Raw genomic sequence first — 27,066 nt, 5'->3', positions numbered from 1 at the left:
TAAAAGTGTGCCCATGACAGCGAGTGCCTCACTGGGTAACACTGCTGCCTCACAGTATCAGGGACCTACGTTTGATTTCACCCTTGGGTGACAGTCTGTCTGGAGTTTACAATTCTCCCTGGGAACTCTGGTTTCTTCCTGAAGGAGCAGTTCGCTAGTCCAGCCACCTATTTTCCTTAAGGCCCTGCAATACTTTTTTTTCATATAGTGATTCAGTTTCTTGTTGAATGCCTTGACTGAATCCACCTTCACCATATTCCCAAGCCGTGCATTCCAGACTCTAGCCACTCTCTAAAACAATTTACGTTCTATCACCATTGCTTCCTTTACTAATTACCATAAACCTGCACCATTTGTTTGAAATCCCTCTACCAATGAGAACAGTTTCTCTATCCACTCTGCCCAAACACATCATTTTGAATTCTTCTATCAAACCTACTCACAAACCTTTTTTGCTTCAATGAAAACCATCTCAGCTTCTCCAAGCTATTCAACTGAAGTTTCTCATTTCTGGGACCATTCACGAGAATCTTCTCTGCAACTTTACTAACACCTCTCAAATCCTTCTGAAAGTGTGGTGGCCAGACTGGACACAAAATGCCAATTGAGACCAAAGCATTGTTTTATAAAAAGGTTTTTCATAACTGTAGTGCTTTCATAATCTTCAACCCCACTGATAAAGCCAAGGATTACATACACTTTACTAAATGTTCTTTCAACTTGTTCCTCCCCCGCCCTTCAATGATTCTTGCTCTTGCTTTTGAATTGGGTCCTTTATTTGATATTGCCTCAACATGTTCTTCTTATCAAATGAATCATTACATTTGCCATCTCCCAACCATTTCACCAACTGGATCTGTCCTTTAGAAGATCAAAGCATCCTAAAGCATCCTCCTCTGATTCCAAAATTTGCACGTTTCATATGATTCCTAATTTTTGAAATTGTGCCCTTTACATCAATAAATATCACGTCAAATAAGACTCCCAATACTGAGGAACTCCACAACAAATCTCTGTCCAGTTTGAAAAGCTGCTCCCTGTCACAGAGGCTCATTTTATGTTGCTATTGCCTGTTCTCTTCCAGGAGCTCTAACTTTGTTCACAAATCTGTTATGGAGCACTTTATAAAATGCCTTTTAGAAGTCCACATGTATCACAATAACATTATCCATACATATGAGAATACTCTTTGGCATTTTCTTGCTTGTGCATTAATCCAGTGAACTAGGAAATGATCTGGGGACCCAGGTTCAAATCCTGCCATGGCAGGAGGTGGAAATTAAAATAAAAATTTGAAATTAAGATTTTGATTATAAGATATAATGGTTGAGGTATGCTTTATCATGGTGTATGTTTACCAAGTACATGTCCCTTTACATCACTTACTTTTGAAAAAGACTGCAGAGGGCTGCATTTGATTGAATAAATTTATTAAAAATCTCTGAAGTACAACAGCATCCATTTGAACCAAGCAGCAGTGGAGCAGGGAGATTGGGGAACTGTCTGGCAGCAAGTTCCTGGTGTGCAAGGAGCAGACTCTTCTAGTGTACACCACAATATACTCTGTCTGTATAGGATTACACCCCTGACAAGAGTTACGCCAAGAAACAGATGACATTCAGCAGTACAACTGCAATATGGTATCCAGTGAATTAGTATTAAAACACAGGTGCGAAATAAATAAAGTGACGCAACAGGAACTTTTAGCAGTGAGAATGACAAATTTCCCAAAATCAATTCAGAGTCCACTTTTGTGCTAAATGTAGAGAGAGAGACAGGACTGGAAGGTGAGATCACTGCTCACATTGCCAATTATCACAGGAAACCCACTTCACTCCACATCATCTTCAACTAAAGCCTGTGCAGTCACAATTCTCTGTGGAGGAAGACAAGACAATGATTAGAAATCACCAAACCCTGCTGTGAAAAATACTTAAAAACTAAGATTCCCAATCCCTCATCAATATTCCCTTACAATTTATCCAGCAGCTATCAGGTCGCTGTTTATGGGAGCTTCTGTGTAAAAGTGCCTTCCACTTGTCCTGCATTATAATGCCTACACTCCTTAAAAAAAACTTCATTGGGTATGAAGTACTTTACAGCATGCTGCCATCACGAAAGGCACTACAGAAATACAGGTTCTTTCTCCTTTCTATAATTAAGCGTATTAAAGGTTCACTCAGCTAAAAATATCTTTCTATTCCAAAGCAAAAGGTCAGCTTCTTCCCAAATTGACCCAAAAAAACTAAGCAGCATGGCAGTGTCACATTGTAATGGGGAAATGAAAGAAGTCACTGGTGCCATTTAACATCCCCATCACTGCAGGAACAAACTGTCCTTCCTCACAGTGTCCCACACTGATATACACTCCTGTCCATCTTAGTTTTATTTGTCAGTATACTATATTCAACTGAAGTAACCTAGCTTCTCCCACAATCATTCCTGCAGTTTAGTATGGAATAAAAGTGCCGGCAGAGAGCTCACTAACTCAAGGCCTTTACCCTGCACTGGACTTTCCAAATTGGGTTCAAACTTGGAAATGGCCACTTAGAGATCACTGATTCTGTTTGGAATTGTCAGAGAGGTGAAATAGTGAAAAGCACAAGTGAAGCTCAGCACTTTGGAATTCTCTGGAGCTTTCATTTTGCATTCCATTTTGTCCGACTTGTTGTGAGACAAAACAAGCCAGGGGTTTACAGAATGCAGCTGTGTTAAGAGTCCTCATCTTTGCCCCCACACCAGACGTGGCATTTCAAGCATCTGAGTGAGCACAGGTCATAAAGGATGGGAAAACCACAGCTGGGAAAAGCAAACTTCACCTAACCAATAACAGGCTGCAATTCACACCAGCATCACAGAGAGACTGCACTGTTGGTTCCTGACCCTGACTGTGACCTCCGATCACATTAGTGCACCCCTCTGTGTGCTCACCACCTCCCTGCCTCACTGATGTCTCTCTGCCCCCTATCCTTTACAATGATAATCTTGAGAGAATAGACTGAAGATGAATGGCAAGACCTTGAAGAGTGTTATTTCGTTCTCCAATACCAGTCCGAATGAGCCAGCAGGAAGGAAACTGGCTGCAGCCGATCACAAATGCGGGCAAACCCAATTCCACCATAACGGCTGTGACAGGAGGGCCTACAGCATTGTTGCAGACAGTATCAACACAAAGGGCACCAGAGGCTGACCTCGACATAGCACTGCTCCTTTAATTAGTGAGAGAGCACCCTTCCCAGCCCACTCCAAATTCCCCACAATGTGGGAAACCACTAGAAATAATCCTCCTGCCCCAGTAAAAGCCAGTTCACACCTCCCCCCCACACCCCAATTGTACCTGGTCATTGTGTTATACCTGGCTGATAGTTGGCAGTTTGGTCAGGAGCATCTGAAAGACAGGCGGAGGCAGGGTCTGCTGTAACACCTGTAGGAGCTGCTGAGGTTGCCCACACACAGCTATAGCATTCGTAAGGTGCTCCACCCCTTTCTCATAGTCACCTGCAGGAACAAGACAGTCACAGCTTTAAGTCTGAAAGCACTCCAGTTTGGATCAAGAAAGGTCATGCCTTGGGAAAAGGGCATGCTTAATGTGATTAAAATAGGGGATGGGTAATAAATACCATTCTTGCTAAAAGCACTAACACCTCCAGAATTAATTTAAAGGAATGGCCTCTTTTTTTCATTTGCAACATTTCAAACAAAAAAGAGTATTGTACTGATATAAATGGAGTTGTGGGATCTCTGGAGATTGTGATTAGTGAGGTCCAAGCTAGTTTTTCCAATCTCTCAATGCACAGATCAAACAGCCAAGAAGAGAAACCCAATAGTTGTGAACAGCATCTTGCATTTACGTAGTACCAGTAACATAGAAAAATATCTGAAAGCATTACACAGGAACGTTGCAATCAAAACCAGCATTCTGAACCATATGAAAGATTGGTGACTGAGAGCTAGATTACAGTGCATTAAAAGAAGAGAGAAGCAGACAATGTTCAGGAAGAAATCCTACAATATGGGGCCAGGACAGCTGCCAACAGTGGAGTGATTAAAATCACGACGAGCAAAGTCAGGCAAATGTTGCACTTTTATAACACTTTTCACTGCCACCAGATACTCAAAGCTCTTTACAGTGAATGAAGCTCTTTACATTTGTAATGACGTCATAATGTAGGAAATGCGACAGTCACAAACTCTCACAAAACAAAGCTGGGCAGTTTGTTTTTCAGATGAGGATTGAGGGATAAATGATTTGGATCTTTTGCAGCTGTCTGAAGTGGTAAAAAGGGCTTTAGTTTAACATTTCATCCAAAGGACAATACCACCAACCCTACAGCATTCCTCTGATGCCGCACTGAAATATGGGCCTTTTAGTACCTGAACCTCCAAACTTCTGACTTAAGCTATTGTCACGAGACGTGGACTGCAACCAACTGAGGCCTGGCTTATACAGAGCCAGAAAACCCTACAATGCCTTAGTTTGCTTTTCTGTGATCGAACCAATAAAGAATCTGCTTTTAACAAATGTCCGGTACACGGACAGGGCTGATATTTATCAAATATCTGGCAAATACGAAAGGAGATGGCGGAACCACTCAGATTGATGGGGTATAGTTTGGTGGGTCCACTTTGTGCTGGGATGCAAGTCACATTGGTAGGCCCAGAGTCACAACAACAACAGGCTTCCTTTCGCAGAGGAACATCCGTCATTCAGCCAGGCACTTAAATGACATTTAAACTGTGCCATGGTCACTTTTACTGAGATTGGAGTTTAAACAAATTAATTACAATTCTCAAACTATGAATCCGTGGCAGAAAGTGGATGACTGACCAAATAACAACCCAACACACCCCTGGGCCAGCGTTTTTTAGGCCCTGGGCACTGAGAGGGGTGTGTTGGGAGGGGGAGGGGGAGGGGGAGGGGGAGGGGGGGGGGGGTTATTGTTCCTTTTTAAGTACAGTAATGGCACACTTGAAGTTCTGACCTTGTGCTAACAACTCTTCGCCTAGTTGGATCTCTTCCAGGAAAAACTTCTGCACAGCTTCCGCATCTTTCAAGTCTGGCAACTGCAAAACAAGGAAGCAACGTGCAGTTTAGAAGAGTTTGTTATTACTCACTGGCTGAATACTTTAGTTTGCTGGGTGCAGTAGCAAGGGAACCATCTCTAAAATTAAAGTGAGGTTAAGAGGAACAGTTGATCATAGCTAATTGGGGGGGGGGGGGGGGGGTCAATGAATTTGATCACCTGCTGCCCCTGTCTCCCAAAGCAGATCACCAGGTTGAGGCAGACACTGGTTTAGGAATTTCATTTGACTGGACTCTCCCAATCTCCTACCCCAGCTATTAATGGTTCATCAAATCACTGGCAAAACCAGGTGAGAACAAGGATTGATCAAACCCCAGGCGGTGGGAAAGTCCTCGAGAACTCTCACTTTAACACCACTGGCAAAACATATTTCACTTGATAAAATTGATCAGCACCAACGTAATAAAACACAAGCCTCTCAGTCTCCGTCCAGGAGCAACACCCATGAGAAAAGTGAAGGAGCAGCTCCGTCCTGACTTTAACCTGCTGCTACGTAAAGAACTCATGCTCTGGGACAGGACACCTACTGGAAACAGAATAGGTAGCAACAGGACTGATTGGTTTTGGGACTGGAGAAGAAAGTAAGATAAAACTTCAGCTACTGCCTTGCCACGTGGGTCCAACCTCAACTGGAACCTCACTTCAGACCAGAGACAAACCATTCTCCATACCTGACAGTGTCCTCATACTGTACCCACTGCTGGGCTGGGCTTGGACCACTCCCCAACACCTCAGATCCAGGCAGAGGTCCCTCCCCCATCCACAATGAATGCTGTGCTCTGTCAAACTCTGACACAGTGACTGAACCTTGCTCATCCCCACCCACAGACATTACTGAGTCCCCTCTTCCAGGTTGCAACTGTGTTGCCATTCCTGTATTGAAAAGAGGCAATAATCTCTTCCCACAGCCACCTGCATCACTATTCCTGTTTGGCAGAGTAGAATGGCATAATTTCTGTTCTCGTGTCTTATGGAATTGTCAGAGAGGTGAAATAGTGAAAAGCACAAGTGAAGCTCAGCACTTTGGAATTCTCTGGAGCTTTCATTTTGCATTCCTTCTAGTCCGGCTTGTTGTGAGACAAAACAAGTCGGGAGTTTACAGAATGCAGCTGTGTTAAGAGGCACGCAATAGCCCAACTCCCCACCCCAGTCCGACCCAGGTATTTCAAAGAGGCAGCTCACAACTTCACATCGTCGGTCCACCTAAACTTACCCGGGACAGTCCAGCCTTTTCTTTGGCGAGTCTCTGCTTCTTCCTTCCTGTAAAATGGAGATTGGAAGATGAGATGCTGTCTCATTAATACAGGGCTACTCCACAGGTTCCATGCACATTTGGGGGATGGGACAGTTGTGTTCTACGTGTTTCAGCAAAGAAGGGCGCTATGTGGACTCTGGTGCTCGGCTCATACACTAAATGCAGCATCTTGCATAATGTGGGCCAGCCACAAACACTGACTGATTTCCTACCCACAGATTTGGTTGCATGATTAATAGCCTGGACCGTGCCATCGGCATTGGCAAACTACAGTTGTTTATTACATTTATGCGTGGACTTGATTTTGCAATGAGAAGGGAAGGTAAAACGTAAGAGGTAACATCACTGATCTAATAATCCAGATGCTCAGGCTAATGCTTTGCTGATGTGCTCAAATCTCACCATAACAGCTGGTGGAATTTCAATTAAGTATTAAATCAGGAAATAAAAGCTAGTCTCAGTGACAATGAAATGATAAGCAATTAATGTAAAAGCCCATCTGGTTCACTAATGATCCTTAGGGAAGGAAATCTGTCATCCTTAACTGGTCTGACCTACAACTAACTCCAGACCCACAACTACTCCAGACTCTTGGCTGCCTTCTGACATGGCCTGGCAAACCTTTCAATTGTACGAAATGATTGAAAAGTCTAAAGAAATAAATTAAACTTGACAGACCACTTTGCATCAACCTGGGCACTGGAAACAACAAACAACAAATCCATCCCTGTCAAACTTGCAAAGTCCACCGTACTAACATCTGGCAATAGTACTGTAGATTTGTGCTCCATAACTAACTCAGCCATGAACCAAGCTGTTTCAGTCAGCTCTCACAGACGTCTACTTGACAATATGGAAAATCCTGGACACAAAAAGAACAAGTAAAACTTGGTGAGTTATCACCCCATCAGTCCACTCTCGATCATCAGTAAAGTGATGGAAGGGATTATCAACAGTGTTATCAAGCAGTATCTGTTGAGCGACACCCAGTTTGGGTTCCGCCAGGGCCAATCAGCTCCTGACCCCATCACAGCCTTGGTTCAAACATGGATAAAAGAGCTTGTTGGTACAACAAGTGAGGTAGGACTTTTACAATTAATGGTAAGGCCTTGGGTAGTATTGTAGAACAAAAGGACCGAGGGGTTCAGGCATATAATTCTTGAAAGTTTGCATCACATATAGAGAGGGTGGTCAAAAAAGACATTTAGCATACTAGTATTTATTGCTCAGTCCTCTGAACATATAAGAGTGGGGAAGTCATGTTGAAGTTGTACAGGATGTTGCGGAGGCCTCTTTTGGAATACTGGGTCGAGGTCTGGTTGCCCAGTTATAGGAAGGATATTATTAAGCTAGAGAGGGTTCAGAAGAGATTTACCAGGATGCTGCTGGGTATGGAAGGTCTGAGTTATAAAGAAAGGCTGGGAATTTTTTTCACTGGAGTGTAGGAAGCCCAGAGGTGACTTTACAGAAGATAATATAATGAGGGGCATAGATTGGGTTAATGGAAGTTGTATTTTCCCTCATATATCAAAAAAAAACCCATGAGGGGCAAATGTTTTACACAGAGGGTGGTCCAGTTCCACTTTCCCATGTTCTGTCGGTGCAGCGGGAGGGAGGGCCGGCTGTTGTGTCCCGGGCCGCTGGTGCCTGAGCCGCCCGCTCCATGGAGAGAGGAGGCCATGCGGCCCATCGGTAGGAGGTCTGCCCGCCCCCATGGCCTGGTGACACGTGAGGCCCCCCCACCCCCCCGGGGGCGCGGTGACACGTGCGGCCCCCCCCCCCCCCCGGGCGCGCGGTGACACGTGCGGGCCCCCGTCCCCACCGGGGGCGCGGTGACACGTGCGGCCCCCCCCCCGGGCGCGCGGTGACACGTGAGGCCCCCCCGGGCGGTGACAGACACGGCCCCCCACCCCGGGGTCATTCCCGGTCACCGACCCCACGCGCCCGGACACTCACGTTCCCGGAGCCTGCTCTTAAAGTCGGGGTCGCTCCGCCGCTTGCGGTCGAAGTAGATGCAGTAACCGATGAAGAGCGCCCCGCACAGGCCCGCAGCAATGGCGCTCGTCCTCCCAGCCATGGTCCCGGAGCGGACGGCAGCTCCCTCTCTGCTGCTCGGGCTCGGCCTCAGGCTCTGCCGCCCGTCACCATGACCCTCAACCGCCCGACCAGGAAAAGACCTCTTTCGTCATCAACCTGCGACCGCGCCCAGTCACATAGTCGTCTCCGCCTCTGCCTGATCCCCCGCGTCACACCAAACTTTCCCGTGACCCTGTCTTCTTCCTCCCCTCCCAGAGGGCAAATACACCAACAAGAGGAGGTAACTATGTCCTTCAAACCTGCTCCATTATTTACCGAGATTACATCAGCTCTCCTCCTAACATGCCTCCGTCCACCGCTACCTTAAAATGTCTGCAACTACTGCCTTTTAAATAAATTCCGAAGATCCTCGACCCTCGGGAACACATTCTCTTTGTCCGAAATGGAGCCCCCTTTTTTTAAAAAACTGTAACCCTTAGTTCTAGATCCTTCCAAGAGGAAACATCCTCTCCATGTCCACTTGGTCAAGTCCTCTCAGGATCTTACACGTTCCAGTTAAGTCACCTCTGACTCATCTCAACTCCAGAAACATAACCACCTTCTTGCATTCAATTCCCCCTTGTCATAAAACATAACATTCTCTTAACTTTCCAGATTGCCAGCAGTACCTGCAACCTAATTAACTCATTACAAGACATATCTTTCTGCATCCTCTCATCATTGAGATCATGTATGCTTCCATACATAGACTACATTTCTATTTTCTTTCTGCCAAAACAGACATTCACATTTTCCTATATTATATTCCATTTGGTAGATCGCTGATCACTCACTTAACGGAGCCTACATCCCTTTGTAGGCTCCCTTGTGTCCTCTTCACAACTCTTCTTCCTATCTTTGTGTCATCAGCAAATTTAGTTATCATATTCCCTGTCCTTTCCTCTAAATCACTTGTATAAATAAAGAGTTGAGGGCCCAGCCCTGACCCCTGTGGCCCAGAGGACTGCTACTGATCAAACTGATCCTAGCCTTTTTTAAATAAGGGGGAGGTGGAAGAGAGCAAATAAACACGAACTCTAGGAAAATATTTTATTGCTCAACTTGCACCTTCAAAAGGCAAACAAACCAAATGGGTCTGATCTAAGAAACAGGGGTGCTGCTCCATATTAGAGAATCCTTCACACACAACAAACATTCAACAGTGTCAGCTCATTCCAAACCACTTGTTCAGAGGACAGGAAGAAGGATAATCTGCAGGTCAGATTTGGAGAGAGAGAAAAAATGCCCCAGAGCAAAGCCACCCCTCAGCTCTCATGTCAATTACAGTTCCATGATGAAATCCTCTGCCAATGTTAAGTGAGCTGGTGCTCCCAGAAGGTGAATGAGAACTTCAGAAGTATGCAGTATTTCACTATTTGCTTTTAGCCTTGCTGCCCCTTTGCTGGTTTAGTTTACACCTCTGCACTTTCTTCTTTTTCATCTTCTTCTTTTTCATCTTCTTCTTTGTTTTATCCCCCTCCACTGGCTTTGTCATGATCCCGGCGAACATATTGGCCAATGGTGGATTCCTCACTGCTTGGGCCTTGCTGGCTGTGACCCCAGCACTCCTCTGGACCTTGCTGGCTGTATCCTTTTTCAGTGAGTGGTTGACTCTCAACTTGCGACCCTTCAGCTCGGAGTTATTGAGTTTTAGGGCCAGAGTTACAGCATCTGTGTTCTGCAACAGAAAGTGAGACTGTTCACATTATTATTTTGACACTGGGCCTTGCATCTCTCAACCATTTTTATTGAAATTATCCTGTGCCAGCTGTGGGTGAATTTACTGTGTGCCCCAGCACTAGTACAAATAAAACTGAACAACCTGAAGCCAGTAAGGGAAGATAATAACTTTATTTCTATAGCAATTTTCAAGCAGCAGAACAGCCCTTGCCATCTCACAGAAGCATTACCAAACAAAGTCAGCAGGTTTTTAAAGCAGTGCTTTAAATGTAGGAAAATGAGATCAAAAGATGCAGAGGTTTAAGGAGGGATTTCCAAAGGGTCTCAGCAATTCTAGGCACAGTCACCACTGGAAGGCAAAAGAAAATGGGGATTGTACAGGAGGCCAGAATTGGACGAGTTCATGTGCCTCTCAGAGCTAGAGAAAGTTACAGAGAGGAGTGTTGTAGGGGGTTACAGGGAGGGAAGGTTGTGGCATGGAGGAGGGTTGAGGTCATCAAGGGATCATAAAAAATGACAAGAATTTCAAAATTCATTTGCTTCAGTTCTGTGCCTTACAGCATCACTGTTTTGATTGAAGTCAATGGAGCAAGAACAGTGGGTGTTTAAAAGAGCAGACAATTTGATTTCTCCCATTTTACATCATGAGCTAAAGTAAAAAAATCTCATGAAACATTCTGTGCCAGCTCAGACGGAGGTAAAATATCCCATGGCTTTTTCCAAAAAAACAGGCAAAGTGACATGAAAAATAGTACGGAATGAGCAGGAGAATGTGACAAACACCAGTGAAAGATTCAATGGTCAATTTTCAAAATTCTCTGATTCTGTATCCTGGGATTCTAATGCAATAGTTTTTAAGTTTTAGGTTGGCTGTGTTGATCACCTCACCTGAAAAAGCACATATCCAAAGCCTTTTCCCATTCCTGATTCATGGTCTCTTACAATCCGGACTGACTCAATTGCACCACATTCGCTGAAGTGTTCTCGTACTTCATCCTCACTGATGTCTACACTCAAACAGAACAGAGCAAAGTGAGCTAATCAGCTGCTCAGTCAACAATGGAATTCCTATGGCAGACCCTGAGCTCCTCAATTACATCAAACAGGTACCGGAAGGGTGATGACCGTTAGAAATGGAACCACTATGTTCCTGGTTTCATTTATAAAGGAAATCTTGCATTTATAGTTATACATCACAGAAACAGACCCTTTGATCCAAACCTTCTCCAGTGTATGCTATGCAACCAATTTTGGTGTCGTCCACAAGCTTACTAATCATGTCTTTTATATTCGCATCCAAATCATTTATATAAATGACAAAACAAAAGAAGGCCCAGAGCCGATCCCTGCAGAACACAGCTGGTGACAGGCCTCCAGAATGAAAACAGCCATCCACCACCATTCTGTTTCCTGCCATTAAGCCAATTATATATTGCTATAGTCAATTTCTATAGTATCCTACACATTCTCAAGACATCTCAAAAGAGAAGGATACAAGTTTACAAACAATTTATTCTGCACAAACAATAAATCCTTTCTTCAATGGGACAGTGCAGCTTGAAAGACCAAGATAGACTGGAGAATAAAACTGACTCATCTTACCATATGACAAGTTGCCTAAAAAGATTGATCTTCGATGGTCATGCTGCAAAATAAAGAAAGAAAAATAAGACTCTCTAACTTTAGCTAATAAAGTATGAATTAACTCACTTTCTTCCTGATTCAAAACTCACAATTTTTGACTTGCTGGCTAGGTCCACCCGGATATGAAAGCCAGTTTGTATTTCATAGCCGTTCCTTTAAATTAAAAGCCAGAATTTATTCAGATTCTCTATGTAAAAAATGCAGACACAGGCATGATTAGAAATAAACCATAAAACACAGACTGCAGGTTATAAGTAAATGGATAAACACATAGCACTAGTTAAAACTAAATAACTGAGTATTGTTATAATTGAGTACTAGTTGTAATAGAGAACCTCTGTTGAACAATAAAACTCAATATATAATGGTTCCAAAGCGTGAGGCTGCCCTGTGAGCCTCTGCATTTTGCATGAACATGTTTGAATGCAATAAAGCAACATTTAAGGTGATTCAGCTTAACCACTCATTGCTGGTGTTCTTGTCCCATGCAATCCACCTCCCACTTTACATGATCCACCAAACATACCTTCCAGATGAAGCAGTGCTATACCTGCACTTCAGGCAATCCAGTCTACTGCATTTGCTGCTCCCAATGTGATCTCTTCTACACTGGGTAGATGAAGTGCACACTGGGTGACTGCTGTGCAGAACACCTACGTCTGTCTGCAAAAATGCCCTGAGCTTCCAGCAGCCTGCCACTTTTAACACACCACCATGTGTTTCCCAGCTAAAATCTCTGTCTCGGGCTTGCTGCAGTACTCCAGCACAAGCTGGAAAAACAGCACCTCACTTTCCACTTGGGAACGCTACAGCCTTCTGGACTCAATAGCAAGTTCAACAATTTTAGGGCTTCAGTACCTTCTCCCATGTCCTTACCCCAAACTCCCCCACACCAGGTTGTGTTATCAATGGGCTGCTCCCCCACTGGCAGCTATTAATATTTGAGTTCTGAATAAGGGTTAGTGGACCTGAAATATTAATTCTGGTTTCTCTCCACAGATGCTGCCAAACCTGCTGAGTTTTTCCAGCAATTTCTGTTTTTGTTTCTGATTTCCAGCATCTGCAGTTCTTTCATTTTTTTAATCATTTAAGCAGGTTGTGCAACAGATTCAAATCTAAAACATATGCCTCATAGATTCAGTTGTACAGCACGGAAACAGATCCTTCGGTTCAACTTGTCTGTGCCAATCAGATATCCTAAATTAATTTAGTCCCATTTGCCAGTATTTGGCCCATATTCCTCTAAACCCTTCCTACTCATGTACCCAGCCTCCACCACTTCCTCTGGCAGCTCATTCCATATAGGCACCACCCTCTGCGTGAAAAAGCTGGCCCTTAGGTCCCTTTTAAATCTTTCCCTTCTCACCCTAAATCTATGCCCTCCAGTACTGGATGCCTCCACCCCAGGGAAAAGACCTTGTCTATTAACCCTATCCATGCCCCTCTTGATTTTATAAACCTCTATAAGGTCACCGCTCAGCCTCCAATGCCCCAGGAAAAACAGTCCCAGCCTACTCAGCCTCTCCCTATAGCTCAAATCCTCCAATCCTGGCAACATCATTGTAAATCTTTTCAGGACTCTTTCAAGTTTCACAACATCCTTCCTATAGGAGGGAGACCAGAACTGCATACAATATTCGAAAAGTAATCTAACCAATGTCCTGTACAGCTGCAAAACGACTTGCCAACTCCTCTACTCAATGGTCTAACCAACAAAGGAAAGCATACCAAATGCCTTCTTTACTACCCTGTCTACCTGCGATCAATTTTCAAAGAACTATGGACCTGCACTCCAAGGTCTCTTTGTTCAGCAACACTCCCAAGACCTTACCATTAAGTGCATAAATGCTGCCCTGATTTGCCTTTCCAGAATGCAGCACCTCACATGTATCTAAGTTAAACTCCATCTGCCACTCGTCGGCCAATTGGCCCATCTCATATTCTCATTAAAATTCAGAAGTCACTGAGCTAGAGCAACGAAAATGAAACAAATGGAGTCAGAGGACATACTTTGTCAAAGCTCTGACTGCATCACTGTCTTGTTCAAACACTATATAGGCATTCACACTGTTCCTCTTGGGATGAATCTTCTTCCTAAATTAGCATGGGGAAACAGAAGAATGAGAAAGAAAGCATTTCACCAATAAATTTATTGTCCACTTGTACTTTCAAATACACAGGTTAGAACAAGGTGACAGAACATTTAAAAATAAATTGAGCATGCAGGCAGGGGAGGTATTAGTTCCATATCAATTTTAATTCCAAATTACAGCTAAACTGCAGCACAGCTCTCCTCCATAGTACTGAATGTGAGGAACACATACAGAGGAAGAACACCAGAGGGCAGAGTTATTCGCAGCTAAATGAAGACTGCTGGGTCTGTTTAAAGAATTACATAGAACTTACAGCCTGGAAATAGGCGATTCAGCTTAACCACTCATTGCTGGTGTTCTTGTTCCTCCTCTCACCTGACATCATTTAATCCCACCAAAAAGACAAAAAGAACCCAAAGCAATCTGTTGTTGCAGAATTTCAAACCAAGTCCGAATACTCTCAGCAACGCGCTCTCGGGCTTGGTATACAAAGACAGCCGCCAGTCTGGATGGAACAGGAAGGTGACACATTCAATCCCTGTGTCACCTTCCTGTTCCATCCAGTGTTGACTAATAGACATTCCCATGACTCAGGGCCTTTGAGAGGGAAAGTAAGAAATCAAATCTGCGTGTAGCTACTTCTTGTGTATGTATACCTGGGTTCATGGATCTAAATGGGAACATGCACAAGAGATTATGCACATATGCTTGTGTATGTGTGTGTATGCCTAGAGTTCAGTGAGGGCAGAAACAGAATTGGCTGCAGTGACTCCATCCCTGAAAACACTCTTGACGGCTAATCTATCATGGTGAAAGCTGATGACTGCTGTCTGATTACTTGGAATATGCAAGGGCAAAGGAGAGTGAGGAATCAGTGCTGTGAATAACCCACTGTTGTAGGGTTCATGTCTCTGTTACAAAGAGGGCAGTCAACAGGTTCAACAGCGCCTGCTTCCAAACCCACAATCTGTACTACTTAGAAGGACAGGCACAGCACAAACTTGGGAACACCATCCCCATGCAAGTTTCCCTCCAAACCACACACCATTTTGACATGGAAATATATCACTGTTCCCTGTGTCAAGAGCCCAGAACTTCCTTTCCAACAACACAATGGGTGTAACTACACCGCATAGACTGCAACAGTTCATGGTTAGCTCATCATTATCTTCAGTGATGGGCAACAGCATCCACATCTCAGAAACAAAACAAACATCTGGTGAGCAAGCAGTGTGACTTACTGAATGGTGGCCAATCTCTTGGAGATTTTGGGCTCTGCACATGCCTTTAGTTCAAGAAACATGAGAAACATAATCAGATTAATCATCTTTCTCTTATCAAAAGCACGTAATGCAAGAAAACCAAGTTTCACAGTGAAGTGGCGAACAGTGTAACACACCATTACCATCACAGTGACTTTCAAAAAAGAACTGGCTAATTATATGAACAGAAAAGCTTAACAGTGATATGCCAAGAGAATGGGACTAGCTGAATTGCTCTTACAGAGAGCTGGAGTAGAAACAATGGGTTCAATAGACTCCTTCTTCCTGTCACTTTTCTCAAATTCTGAGACTTGGATTTCCAAAATACATTTAACTCTCAACAAAAGGTAATACGCAAGGTAAGTACTCATCAACTTTGGAGTAAAGTATTAATCTGGATTGAAGATTAGTTAATTGACAGGAAGTAGCAAAGATCCATTAAATTGGTACCAGGAGTAAGGGGATTGTTCTGTGATGAGGGTGTGTGTAAATCAGGCCTATATTCTCTGGAGTTTATAAGCATGAGAAGTGATATGGATTAAAAAAAAACAAGATTCTGATGGGACTTGATAGTTTGACACTAGAGATTATTTCTCAGGCTGGAAAATCTAGGATATCGGGTCACAGCCTCCAGATGACAGGTTGGTGTTTTTGGAATAAGCTGAGAAGAAATTGCTTCACTCAGAGGGTGGAGAATTTTCAGAGCTCAGAAGGTGCGAATACTCCAGTGTCTAAACTACAGCCTTCTGAAAACAAAGAAATACAGGTGTCCCACCCCGTATCCGCTGGTGATATGTTCCAAGAACTACCGTGGTTGCCCAAAATCACAAAAAGTAGAGAACCCTATCATTTAAATGGGAAACCTGCCTCACTGGCAGCCCCCTGGAATTATTTCTGGAATGTTTTCAGGCTGCGGTAAACTGTCGATAACTAAAACTGTGAAACTGAATCCGCAGATGCGCGGGTTCTAATGTACTCATCATATGGAACCCAGCGCTCTCCCGGGTGAAATCATACAATCAGTCCACCAGCTCTAGCTTTACAAGCAATAATATGTAACATAAAACAAAGTAAATGTCGTCTTACCACTGAACGGAATCGTACTGACTCAATTGGTCCAAACTCTTTAAACAGCGCTTTGATCATCTATTTAAAAAGACACAAACAACTCATATGTAATACCTTATTCCAAGTGATAGACTTGGAGACAGGAGGATAATGCTCTCAGATACAGAGAAGGCACTGAATGTGATTACTGGAACCTAAGGACATAAAATTAAGAGGGAGAACAAGACTCAAGTCTATCTAATTAGCCTTCTGCCATTGAGGAATACACAAAAAAACTTGCATTGATAGAATCTCTTTCACAAGCACAGAGGGTCCCAAAGGATTTTATAGCCAATGAAAAGTTTTGGATTACTGTTGTAATGTAAGAAAAGCTGCAAGCAGTTTACGTGCAGGAAGCAGTATGATACTGACCAGATCATCTGGTCTGATGTGAGCTGAGCAATAAACATTATTAGATTAGATTACTTACAGTGTGGAAACAGGCCCTTCAGTCCAACAAGTCCACACCGCCCCGCCGAAGCGCAACCCACCCATACCCCTACATTTACCCCTTACCTAACACTACGGACAATTTAGAATGGCCAATTCACCTGACCTGCACATCTTTGGACTGTGGGAGGAAACCGGAGCACCCGGAGGAAACCCACGCAGACACGGGGAGAACGTGCAAACTCCACACAGTCAGTCGCCTGAGGCGGGAATTGAACCCGGGTCTCTGGCACTGTGAGGCACCACTGTGCCACCGTGCCGCCCACCAGGATACAATGATAATGGAGCTGTTAATGAATTACAGAAATCAACCCAATGAACTAATCTACTACAGCTTCATAAATGAAATCAGTAAAATCTTTAATGGTGAAAAGCTTCAAACACTAGAGATCCAAAGTCACCAATTCCTCCTGAACATAGACTACCTACCGATATCAAATTATTCATACAACATCTGCCAAAATACTGCCTGAAAGTTACCTCAACAGGTGAACATGAATGAGAATGGGAGATGGGTAATAAAGTCCAAACTGATAATGAAAGCTATTACTGCAGATTGAGTAAATCTGAAAATAAAACAGAAATACTGGAAATGCCAAATCAAATATGTCTGAAGAATCATACTGGACACAAAAACTTCATTTCTCTCAACAGATGCTGTCAGACTTGCTTACTCTCGCCAGCACTTCCTATTTTAATTTCAATTTGCAGCATTCATAGCATTTTGCTTTAATATTAGCACAAATAATTTGAGAGTGGGACTATATTATCCATGCTCCACTCTGCTGCAATATGCGTAACTATTGCAGCCAGTGAGGTCATGAACTCTGGACTTCCACAGAGCATTACAGTGCAATACAGGCCCTTCGGTCCTCGATGTTGTGCCATTCTGTGGAACCAATTTGAAGCCCATCTAACCTACACTATTCCATTCTCGTCCATATGCCTATCCAATAACAACTTAAATGCCCTTAAAGTTGGAGGGTCTACAACTGTTGAAGGCAGTGCATTCCACGCTCCTACTACTCTGAGTGAAGAAGCTATCTCTGACATCTGTCCAAATCTATCACCCCTCAATTTAAAGCTATGTCCCCTTGTGCTAGCCATCTTCATCCCAGGAAAAAGGCTCTCACTGCACACCTGATCTAACCTTCTGATTATTTTGTATGTTTCAATTAAGTCATCTTGCAACTTTCTTCTATCGAAAATAGCCTCAAATCCCTCAACCTTTCCTCGTAAAACTTTCCCTTCATACCAGGCAACATCCTAGTAAATCTCCTCTGAACCCTTTCAAAAGCTTCCACATCTTTCCTATAATGCGGCGACCAGAACTGTACACAATACTCCAAGTGTGGCCGCACCTGAGTTTTGTACAGCTGCAAAACTTGAATCTTGATCCCTCTACTAATAAAAGTTAACACACCATATGCCTTCTTAACAGCCCTTTCAACCTGGTTGGCAACTTTGAGGGATCTCTCTACTCATGTACACTACCAAGAATCTTACCATTTGGCCAGTACTCTGCATTCCTGTTACTTCTTGCAAAGTGAATCACATGTCTAAGTTTCTTTTTCTTTGCTAAGAGTGCTCCTTAAAACCTCTCTTTTTGACTAAGCTTTTGGTCATCTGCCCTTACACCTCCTTACATAGCTTATTTTGTGAAGCCCCTTTCAGGTGTTTTGATGCCCTGATGGTGCTGTGCAGAGGCAGGCTGTTGTACTGTCGGATCCTGGCTGAGATGAACTGACTGAGGAGAACAGTGTTGACCGACAGTCACGTTAAGCTCAGTGTCCTCCTGATCAGCAGATTGTGCACAAGCCCTCTGCCACTTCTCACCTGTTTACTGTAGTCTGATGGCACGTTCCCTACAAACAGAGTCCTTCTATTCTTTATCGTCTCTAGTTCAGGGATGGCTGTGCTCTTCATAGTCCCAGATTCAACCACCTTTCCTTTCGTCATCGTCACAGCAACCGGCAACTCGCCTCGTACTACCTTCTTGTTCTGTTTCCGGCGTTGGTTCCCTTCACCCTTTTTGTCTGCTGCTGTCAAGGCATCCTCGCTGCAAATGACACAAAGCGAGGGCAGCTCAGAGAGGGATGAGGACAATTCTGACTCTGGCCTCTCCACACCCTATAAATCCACGTTTCCCTATGACACAAAGCTCTCCACACCCTCTGGTTGCCTCCTGCCCAATCCTGACCTCCTCAAATCTGATCTTCTAACACCCTCTAATATTCCTCCCCTACAATCCTGATCTGCTCACAACCTCCCAACCTCTCCCCCTAAAATGCTGACTCCCTGCCACAAAACAACACTTTCTGTCCTGCTGCCAGTCCAGCTACCCTTTGCTGCATCCTTTCTGTGGATTGGCTATGTCAATGTGCAATCAGTCCTAAGGCACTGGTAGGAATTGAAATCTCTCAGTTCCCAGCCTGTGCTGCAAGGAGACTTGAACCACACTCCTCTAGAAGCTTATCCATGTTTGGCAGTTGTGTAACAGCAACATTGGTGTAGGATGGCAATATAAAATGGGTGGAAACAGAAACAGATCAGTACATCATCTGAAGCAATGCATTTGCTGAATAGAGCAGCTGTAATGAAAGGAGGGGACAGTGTGTTAAATATACGAAAGGCGCAGTGGTATAGGAGCCTTGCTGCAACTGTATAAGGGTTTGGTCAGAGTGCGTATCGCTGTTCCTTCAGTCTCACTTGGTCTCAATCCTGGAACTCCCTCTCTAGATAGCATTGTGGGTCTACCTACAGGTGAACTGCAGCAGTTCAAAATGCAGCTCATCACCTTCTCAAGCGCAACTAGGTAAGGTCAATAAATGTCATCTTCCACACTCATAACATTTGTAAACTCAAGGTCATCCAAAACTCTGCTGTCCAGATCCTCACTGTCATCAAGTCCTGCTCAGCACCTCTCCGTGCTCACTGGGCTGCACTGGCTCCAGTTATGGAAGCAGCTAGTTTTAAAATGCACCTTCCTGTTTACCTTTGAGGCCTCAAGCTCTGAAACTCCCTCCCTGAACCTCTCCAGCCCGCTCTTTTCCTTAAAAATACTTCTTAAAATCTGACCCTTTACCAAGCTTTCTGTCACATGTCCTAAGGTTTCCTTGAGCGACTTTGAGTCAAACTCTGCTTTTGAACACCCACGACATATCCTGGGACATTTCATTATGATAAAGGCATTGGAAAGATACAAGTTGGTGCTGTGCTAACAGAGTGATGCGATAGCCATTGGTCGTGCCAGCACTCACCGCTGGGCCAGTTTCCTCTCAGCAACTGTGAGCTGCTTCTTCCTATGAACAGGCTTCTGTTGCTTAGCTGCAGTGGCGGCGTCAGATTCATCGTCCACAGGGTCCCTCTTTCTGCAGCTGACCTGAGGGTGAACAATCTCAAATTAACCCTCGTACCAGGTCATTAGCGAAAAAATTCCACATAATTTTTGTAACAACAGGAAGCCCTGTCCACTGGGACTAGGAGCCTGTTATTATGCTGACCTGACTTAAAGAATTGGTGTGCCTGATTCATGGTGAGCTAATTGTATGTGGATCAACTGCTTAATATTAGCCTGTGTCTCTGCGAGTGGGGACTTACCTTGTTCTCTGGTACAGGAGTGAAGATTAGCTGAGTAGTGGAGGCTGGCTTGCTGAAGAGAGTAACCAGTGGATTTGTCATACATTTCCTTGCTTGTTTCTGGAACAGGCTGTTAGCCACCTGGCCCACCACATAGCTCCCCATTACTTCATTCACTCCAGTACTGCAGAATTGGAGAGAAAAGCTGATCAGTGAAAACCAGAGATTTGAACAATTAGACAGCATCATGGAAGTAGCCATTTGGCCCATTAAAGGGCTTTACAATTATACCCACTCTGCTGCTCCATTTATTTGCTCCCTGTTCAGATATTTCCTTTTAAAGTTACTATGGAACCTGTTTCCAATCCACTTTCAGGTCACGCATTTCAGATCATTACTCACTTTGTAACAAAATTCTCAGTTCCCATCTGGTTCATATCCTAATTATCTCCAATTTTGTTTCTCTGGTTACTCACCCTCCTGCCACAAGAGAGAGGGACTCCATTCGGGTGCCTCAGAATTTTGATCACCTTGATCACACAATCAGGAGAAAGCATGAACTGCAGATGCTGAAGATCAGTCGAGAGTGTGGGCGCTGGAAAAGCACAGCATGTCAGGCAGCATCTGAGGAGCAGGAGAATCGATGTTTCCGGCATAACCCGTCTGATCAAAGAATTAGCCCATAGTACTTGGACTGTTGTGGGTGTGTACAGCTGTTTTGGAATCAAAGAATCCCTACAGTGTGGCAGCAGGCCATTCGGCCCATCAAGTCTACACTGACCCTCTGAAGAGCATCCCACCTAAATCCACCACATCCCTGACAACCCTGCATTTCCCATGGCTAACCCACCTAGCCTGCACATCCCTGGATACCATGGGGTAATTTTTCATGGCTAATTCACTTAACCTGCACATCTTTGGACTTTGGAAGGAAATCAGAGCACCCAGAGGAAATCCCCACAGACACTGAGAGAACGTGCAAACTCCACTCAGACAGTCACCTGAGGGTGGAATCAAACCTGGGCCTCTGGTGCTGTGATGCAGCAGTGCTAGCCACTGTGCTGACGTTTAGTGCCATTCTCTTGCCTTCTCTCTGGAACAACTCTCCACATGGCCCATTACCTCGAACACATGCGCAGATGCAATCTCAAAATCAGCAGTGGCATATCAGGGAGCAGCAGGGAACAATGAAAAATAGCAAGAGCTTTGTTTGAATGTGGTGAACTACTCTGAATTCACCTTAACCTTTCATTCCATGTCAGGCCTTTCTGGGAGGTGTTCCGTGTTACATGCATGTGACAGGTCAGTGGTTTGGCTTCAGTGTGGGTGTCTAGGTCATGGTCCGGAGCCAGTACTGATAGATGTGGAGTGGGTCACAGATGGGGAGTTTCATGTTTGGGTCAAGGCCTGACTCACTGACAAGGTCTCCCCAGCCAGCCCCTCCCGTGGTGAAGATTTCTTTATTTAAAATCACTCAGTGTGAAGTCAAGAAATGTTAAAGGGAATGCTGGGTAAGTACAAAGGCAGAAAGAGATAGGAATACAGAAGTTTAATGTGAGATGAAGACAGTGGAGAAAGCTGATATGGGGCAAAAACTCTCACTCCTGAGCATCTCTCTCTCTACCCCAGATATGAACACACACACACAAAATCTCTCTATCCCAGGTGTATACTCTGGCCCTCCCTATTCTGGACTTTCACTCTCTCTCTCTCTCTAATATATATATATAATTTATTACCATACTCCCTTTTTCTTTATTTATACCATGAGAAGCACAGTGGCTCAGTGGTTAACACTGCTGCCTCACAACACGGGAGTTCGATTCCACCCTTGGGTGACTGTCCGAGTAGAGTTTGCACATTCTCCCATGTCTGCATGGGCTTCCTCCTATAGCCCAAAGATGTGCAAGTTAGGTGGGTTAGCCATGGGAAACAGAGTGTTACATGGATAGCTAGGGGGCTTTGTCCAAGTGGGATGCACTTCAAAGGGTCAGTACAGACTCGATGGGCTGAAAGGCCTCATTCCACACTGTAGGGATTCTATGTTTCCATATTTTCCCTCTTATAGTTCCACAGAGATCAAAATAAACATAGGCCCATTATAAAATGAATCCGGGAGACTTACTGAGAACAAGAAAATGGCAGGAGGGTTAAACAGATACTTTACTTCAGTTTTATTCCATTAATATTAAAGAGTACAGGGGAGGAATTAAGTACCATTTATAGAGAAGTAATATTAGACAAACTAAAGGGAGTTGTTGGACTGGGGTGGACAAAGTTAAAAATCTCATAACACCAGGTTATACTCCAAAGTATGACACTTTGATCTATTACTATAAATTCTGTGTCCTATAATCCTACTCCACAAGCTACCTGATGAAGGAGCTGTGCTCCAAAAGCTTGTACTTCCAAATAAACCCATTGGACTATAATCTGGTATTGTGTCATTATTAAGGAAGCAATCGCATGTTTAGATAAACATAATCTAATCTGGCAGAGTCAGCATGTCATCGTGAAGAGAAATTGCGATGAGTTTCTTGAGGAAGTCTCAACTAGAGCGGAAACAGTAGGTATGTTGTATTTGGTCTTCCAGACAGTGTTCGAAAAGATGCTTGATCAAAGACTGTTGTAAGAGCCCATGTTGAATGTGGCATATTGGCATGGATAGAGGATTGGCTGATACTCTTACACGAAAAGGCAAGTTAGGGTAAGGGGTTCTTTTTTCAGGTTGGTGACCTGTGACCAGCAGAGTTCCACAATGATCACAGGTGGGTTCGCAACTGTTTACAACATATTATCACTTGGAGGAAGGAGGTGGATGCACTGTAGCCAAATTTGTTGATGACACTAATCTAAGTGGAAAGATGGGTTGCGAGAGGGATATAACCAGTTTACAGAGAGATGGTGATAGGTTACACAAGTGGGCAAAAAGTTGGCAAATGTGGGAAAATGTGAAGTTGTTCATTTTGAAAAGGAGAACAAAAGAACAGAGTATTATTGAAATGGAGAGAAATAGCAGAAAGCTGCAACACAGAGGTGCAGGGGTTCAAGGAGGTTGGAGTATAACACCAGGGAAAGGTTAAAAATCACATAACACCAGGTTATAGTCCAACAGGTTTATTTGTAGGCACTAGCTTTCAAAGAGCTGCTTCTTCATCAGTTTTTCATGGGGACAATCACTTTGAAAGCTAGTGCATCCAAATAAACCTATTGGGATATAGCCTGGTGTTGTGTGATTTTTAACTTTGTTCATCACAGTGCTCCAAAACAATACTGGGGAAGTCTGAGTGCAACTGTGCAAGATGCTGGTGAGACCAAATCTGGAGTACTGAGAGCAGTTTTGGACTTCTTATTTAAGGAAATATTTCATTGGAGGCAGTTCAGAGATAGTTCACTAGTGTGATCCCTGGTCTGGACAGATTGTTTTATGAGGCAGAAGTGGGTACTGCAGATGCTGGAGATTAGCATCAAGATTAGTGTGGTGCTGGAAAAGCACAGCAAGTCAGGCAGCATCTGAGGAGCAGGTAAATCGACGTTTCGGGCAAAAGCCCTTCATCAAGATTGTTTTATGAGCAGAGGTGAGAGAGATTGGGACCCTACTCACTGGGTTTAGAAGATTGAGAGATGATCTTATTGAAACATACAGGATTATTAAGGGGCTTCACAGAGTAAATGCTGAGAGAAGGTTTCTCCTCATCGGAGAGTCTCGGTTCAGAGGGCATGGCCTCAGAATAAAGGGGTGTAAACTTAACACTGAAACGGTGAGGTATTTCATCTCTCTGAGGGTTCAGAATCTTTGGCTCGGCTTCCCACACAGTGCTGTGGGAGCAGTATCCTTTTGTATATTCGAGGCTGGGGTCGACAGGTTACTGATCAGTTACGGGGAATGTTGGAATAGCCGCGATCCTATGGAAAGGTGCAGCAGGATCGAGGGGCCGAATAGCCTACTCCTGTTCCTATTTCTTATACTCTGCCTGTCCCACGTCTGCATCACTCACTCACTCACCTTTCTTTCGTCGCCATGCTTGTGTGTTCTAGGTGCCGGAAGTGCACTGCTGATTCCCTCCCCCAGCTGCCGGAAGTGGCGTATGTGATAGCGGCCCCTGGAGACTGCGGAGCGGCTCGAACTGCCCGGAAGCAACGTGGGGCGGTCGCGTTCAGCCCGATCACCATCCCAGGGGGCGGGGCCGGGCGGCCAGGGGGCGGGGCCAGGGGGGGAAACAGTGCCGGAGGGATTCACTCTGCCCCAGCAACTGGTGGACGCGCACACATTATCTCCAGCTTTCTCTGGGTCTGCTTCCAAGTGGCCAGGGCAGAGGAGAACCTCGATGGGTCATCATGGGCGGGGGCGGGGGCGGGGGTGGGTGGGCTATGAGAGGGTGAAAAATGGACTGGCTGTGCTAAAAGTAACCCAGGAGCTGGGTGTGAGGGTAGGTAAAGGACATGGGAGATGGTGTTCAACCTCCAAAATATTGGAGCCCTGAAGGCTGAGAGGTCCAGACTGAGAAACCATTCTTCCAGCTTGCTCTGGGCTTCACTGCAGCAGGTCCAAGACAGATGTGGGCCAGGGAACATGGTGGCGTGTTGAAGTAGCAGGCAACAGAAACTCATGGTCATTTTTAACAGACAGAATGCAGGTATTCCACAAGGCAGTCACTCAGCTTGTGGGCAGCAAATGGAGTAGACTGGATTGAGTGGGGAGTGCAGATAAATCGCTGCTTCATGTGGAAGGTGTATCGGGCACTGGATAGTGAGGGAGGACATAAATGGAAAGGTGTTGCACTTTCTATGATTGCAGGGGAAGCTGCTGTAGGAGCATGGTGTGTTTAAGAGTGAAGGAGCGCCAGAGGGAACAGTCCCTGTGGAAGGCTGACAAGGGAAGGAAGGCGAATATGTGTACGGTGGTGGCATCTTGCTAGAGATGGCAGAAATAGCAGCTAATAGTCCTTTGGATGTGGATGCTGGTGGGATGGTAGGTGAGGACAAGGGACTCTGGAATGACTGTAATATGATTGTCATTGAACTGACCTGCTACTCCAACTGTGCAGCACTCCCTCATAGCAGTGCAGTTTTTCTTTAATATTGCTTTTCCTACTGTGCAGTGTTTGCTCATTTGTGTCCCTGTGAGAGCCAGCACTTCAAACACCAGGCTCACCATCATTGTCGCAAGAGATGATGGATAAATCAACCATGGCTAACCAAGTTAGTTAAGGAAAGTATAAAATTGAAAGAAAAGTATATAAGGAGACAAAAGTCAGTGATAGCCCCAAAGACTGGGATAAATTCAGACTTCAGCAAAGAACTAAAAAGACAAGAGAGAGAAAATAAACTATGTGAACAAACTCGTAAGGAATATAAAAACTTACTGTAGGAGCTTCTTTAAATATCTAGAAAGGAAAAGAGAGGTCACAGTGAACATAGGTCCCTAAGAAATGAATCTGGGGAGACAATTATGGGGAACATGAAAGTGATAGAAGAGTTAAGCAGATTTTGCATCAGTCTTTATGGTGGAAGATACTTTGAACATATCGTTCATACTAAAGAATACAGGGAGGAATTAAGTCCCATCACCATCAGAAGAAAAGTAGTATTAGACAAACTAATGGGACTCAAGGCTGATAAATTCCCCTGACCCTGGTGGCTTACATCCTAAGATCCTAAAAGAGGGAACTAAGAGGTAATGGGTGCATTAGTTGTAATTTTCCAAAAACCCTCAATTCTGAAAAAGTAAAACTGTTAATGTGACACCCCTATTCAAAAAGGGAGGGAGACCAAAGACAGGTAACTATAGGCTGATCAGCTAAACATCCATTGTTGGAAACAATTATTAAAGAATAACAGAACATTTGGAATATTACAATCTAATGGAGCAGAATCAGTAATGGCTTCATGAAAGAAAAATCATGACTGACTAGTTTATTAGATTGTTTATGGAAGTCTGAAAGAGTGGATAGAGGGGAAGTTGTATTAGGACTTCCAGAAGGCACTTTACAAGGTATGTCGTAAAAATCATTGCAAGACCTAATGGTGTTAGAGGTCATATATTGGCATGTTTAGACAATTGGCAAATGGGGGTAAGGGCGACCTACAACCAATGAAGTTCCACTCAGATCAGAGTGTTGGGAAGTAAATGTTTAGAATATGTATTAATGACTTGGAGAAAAGAGGCCAATTTTACTATAGCAAGTTTGCAAATGACACTAAAATAAAGGCCGGTTAACAGCAGGGATACAAACAGTTTACAGAGAGATGGTGGTAGATTAAGTGGGCAAATAGAGTAAAACAAGATGAAATGTGTGAAATTAGTTGCTGCTTCCAAAATGCACAAAGAGCAGATTTTCCTTTAAATGGAGAAAAACTGCAGAAAGCTGCAACACAAAGGGATTGAGGATACTTGTGCATGAAACACAAAGTTAGCACACAGGTGCAGCAGGTTATCAGGAAGGCTCATGGGTTGGGGTATAGGAGGAGGGAAGTCTTACTATAGTTGGACATGGTGGTGTTGAGATCACATCTGGAATACTGTGAGCAGTTTTCGTCTCCAAAATGCATAAAGGTGGATAAATCCCTGGTACTTATCAGGAGTATCACAGGACATTGTGGGGACCTGGGGAAGAAGTTATGGGGGCTCCTAGCAGAGATATTTGTGTCATCGACAGCTATAGGGGAGATAGCAGAAGAATGGCTAATGTGCCATTATTGAAGAAAAGCTGCAAGAACAAGCTAGCGAACTATAGACCCATGAGTCTGATATTAGTGGTGAGTAGGCTGTTGGAGGGGATTCTGACAGACAGGCTCCACACCCATTTGCAGAGGCAAAGATGTATTAGGGATAG

At 44.2% G+C, this 27,066-nt stretch overlaps 2 protein-coding genes and 2 non-coding genes across 6 annotated transcripts; all 4 read right to left on the bottom strand.

The window, feature by feature from the left end:
• Positions 1 to 1,413: 1,413 nt before the first annotated feature.
• LOC122542264 (mitochondrial import receptor subunit TOM20 homolog) lies at positions 1,414 to 8,531 on the bottom strand. The gene is made up of 5 exons (XM_043679819.1): positions 8,296 to 8,531; positions 6,298 to 6,344; positions 4,983 to 5,064; positions 3,356 to 3,498; positions 1,414 to 1,876 (listed from the first exon to the last, which is right to left on the bottom strand). The coding sequence occupies exons 1-5, from the start codon at positions 8,414 to 8,416 to the stop codon at positions 1,832 to 1,834; spliced, it is 438 nt and encodes a 145-aa protein (XP_043535754.1). The 5' UTR covers positions 8,417 to 8,531; the 3' UTR covers positions 1,414 to 1,831.
• Positions 2,572 to 2,706, bottom strand: LOC122548720. The gene has a single exon (XR_006311331.1). It is a non-coding gene; the product is annotated as a small nucleolar RNA SNORA14 (small nucleolar RNA).
• LOC122548722 lies at positions 6,059 to 6,193 on the bottom strand. The gene has a single exon (XR_006311333.1). It is a non-coding gene; the product is annotated as a small nucleolar RNA SNORA14 (small nucleolar RNA).
• Positions 8,532 to 9,451: 920 nt separating the features above from the next.
• On the bottom strand, positions 9,452 to 25,664 carry rbm34 (RNA binding motif protein 34). Of its 3 annotated transcripts, none has more exons than XM_043679801.1 (11): positions 25,597 to 25,664; positions 20,252 to 20,414; positions 19,912 to 20,033; positions 18,488 to 18,710; positions 16,181 to 16,240; positions 15,074 to 15,117; positions 13,750 to 13,833; positions 11,829 to 11,892; positions 11,698 to 11,740; positions 10,984 to 11,102; positions 9,452 to 10,093 (listed from the first exon to the last, which is right to left on the bottom strand). In XM_043679801.1, exons 1-11 carry the CDS (start codon positions 25,647 to 25,649, stop codon positions 9,788 to 9,790), a joined length of 1,281 nt encoding a protein of 426 aa, XP_043535736.1. In that variant the 5' UTR covers positions 25,650 to 25,664; the 3' UTR covers positions 9,452 to 9,787. The 3 variants fall into 3 exon arrangements, with proteins under 3 accessions (XP_043535736.1, XP_043535727.1, XP_043535745.1); XM_043679792.1 differs by lacking the exon at positions 25,597 to 25,664 and adding an exon at positions 24,237 to 24,438; XM_043679810.1 differs by lacking the exon at positions 25,597 to 25,664 and adding an exon at positions 20,707 to 20,807.
• Between the last annotated feature and the right edge of the window lie 1,402 nt (positions 25,665 to 27,066).

This window comes from Chiloscyllium plagiosum, chromosome 3, assembly GCF_004010195.1.
Source record: "Chiloscyllium plagiosum isolate BGI_BamShark_2017 chromosome 3, ASM401019v2, whole genome shotgun sequence".
Taxonomy (NCBI): Eukaryota; Metazoa; Chordata; class Chondrichthyes; order Orectolobiformes; family Hemiscylliidae; genus Chiloscyllium; species Chiloscyllium plagiosum.
The sequence above is the reverse complement of the archived record's forward strand: the minus strand, read 5'-3'. Positions and strand labels throughout refer to the sequence as shown.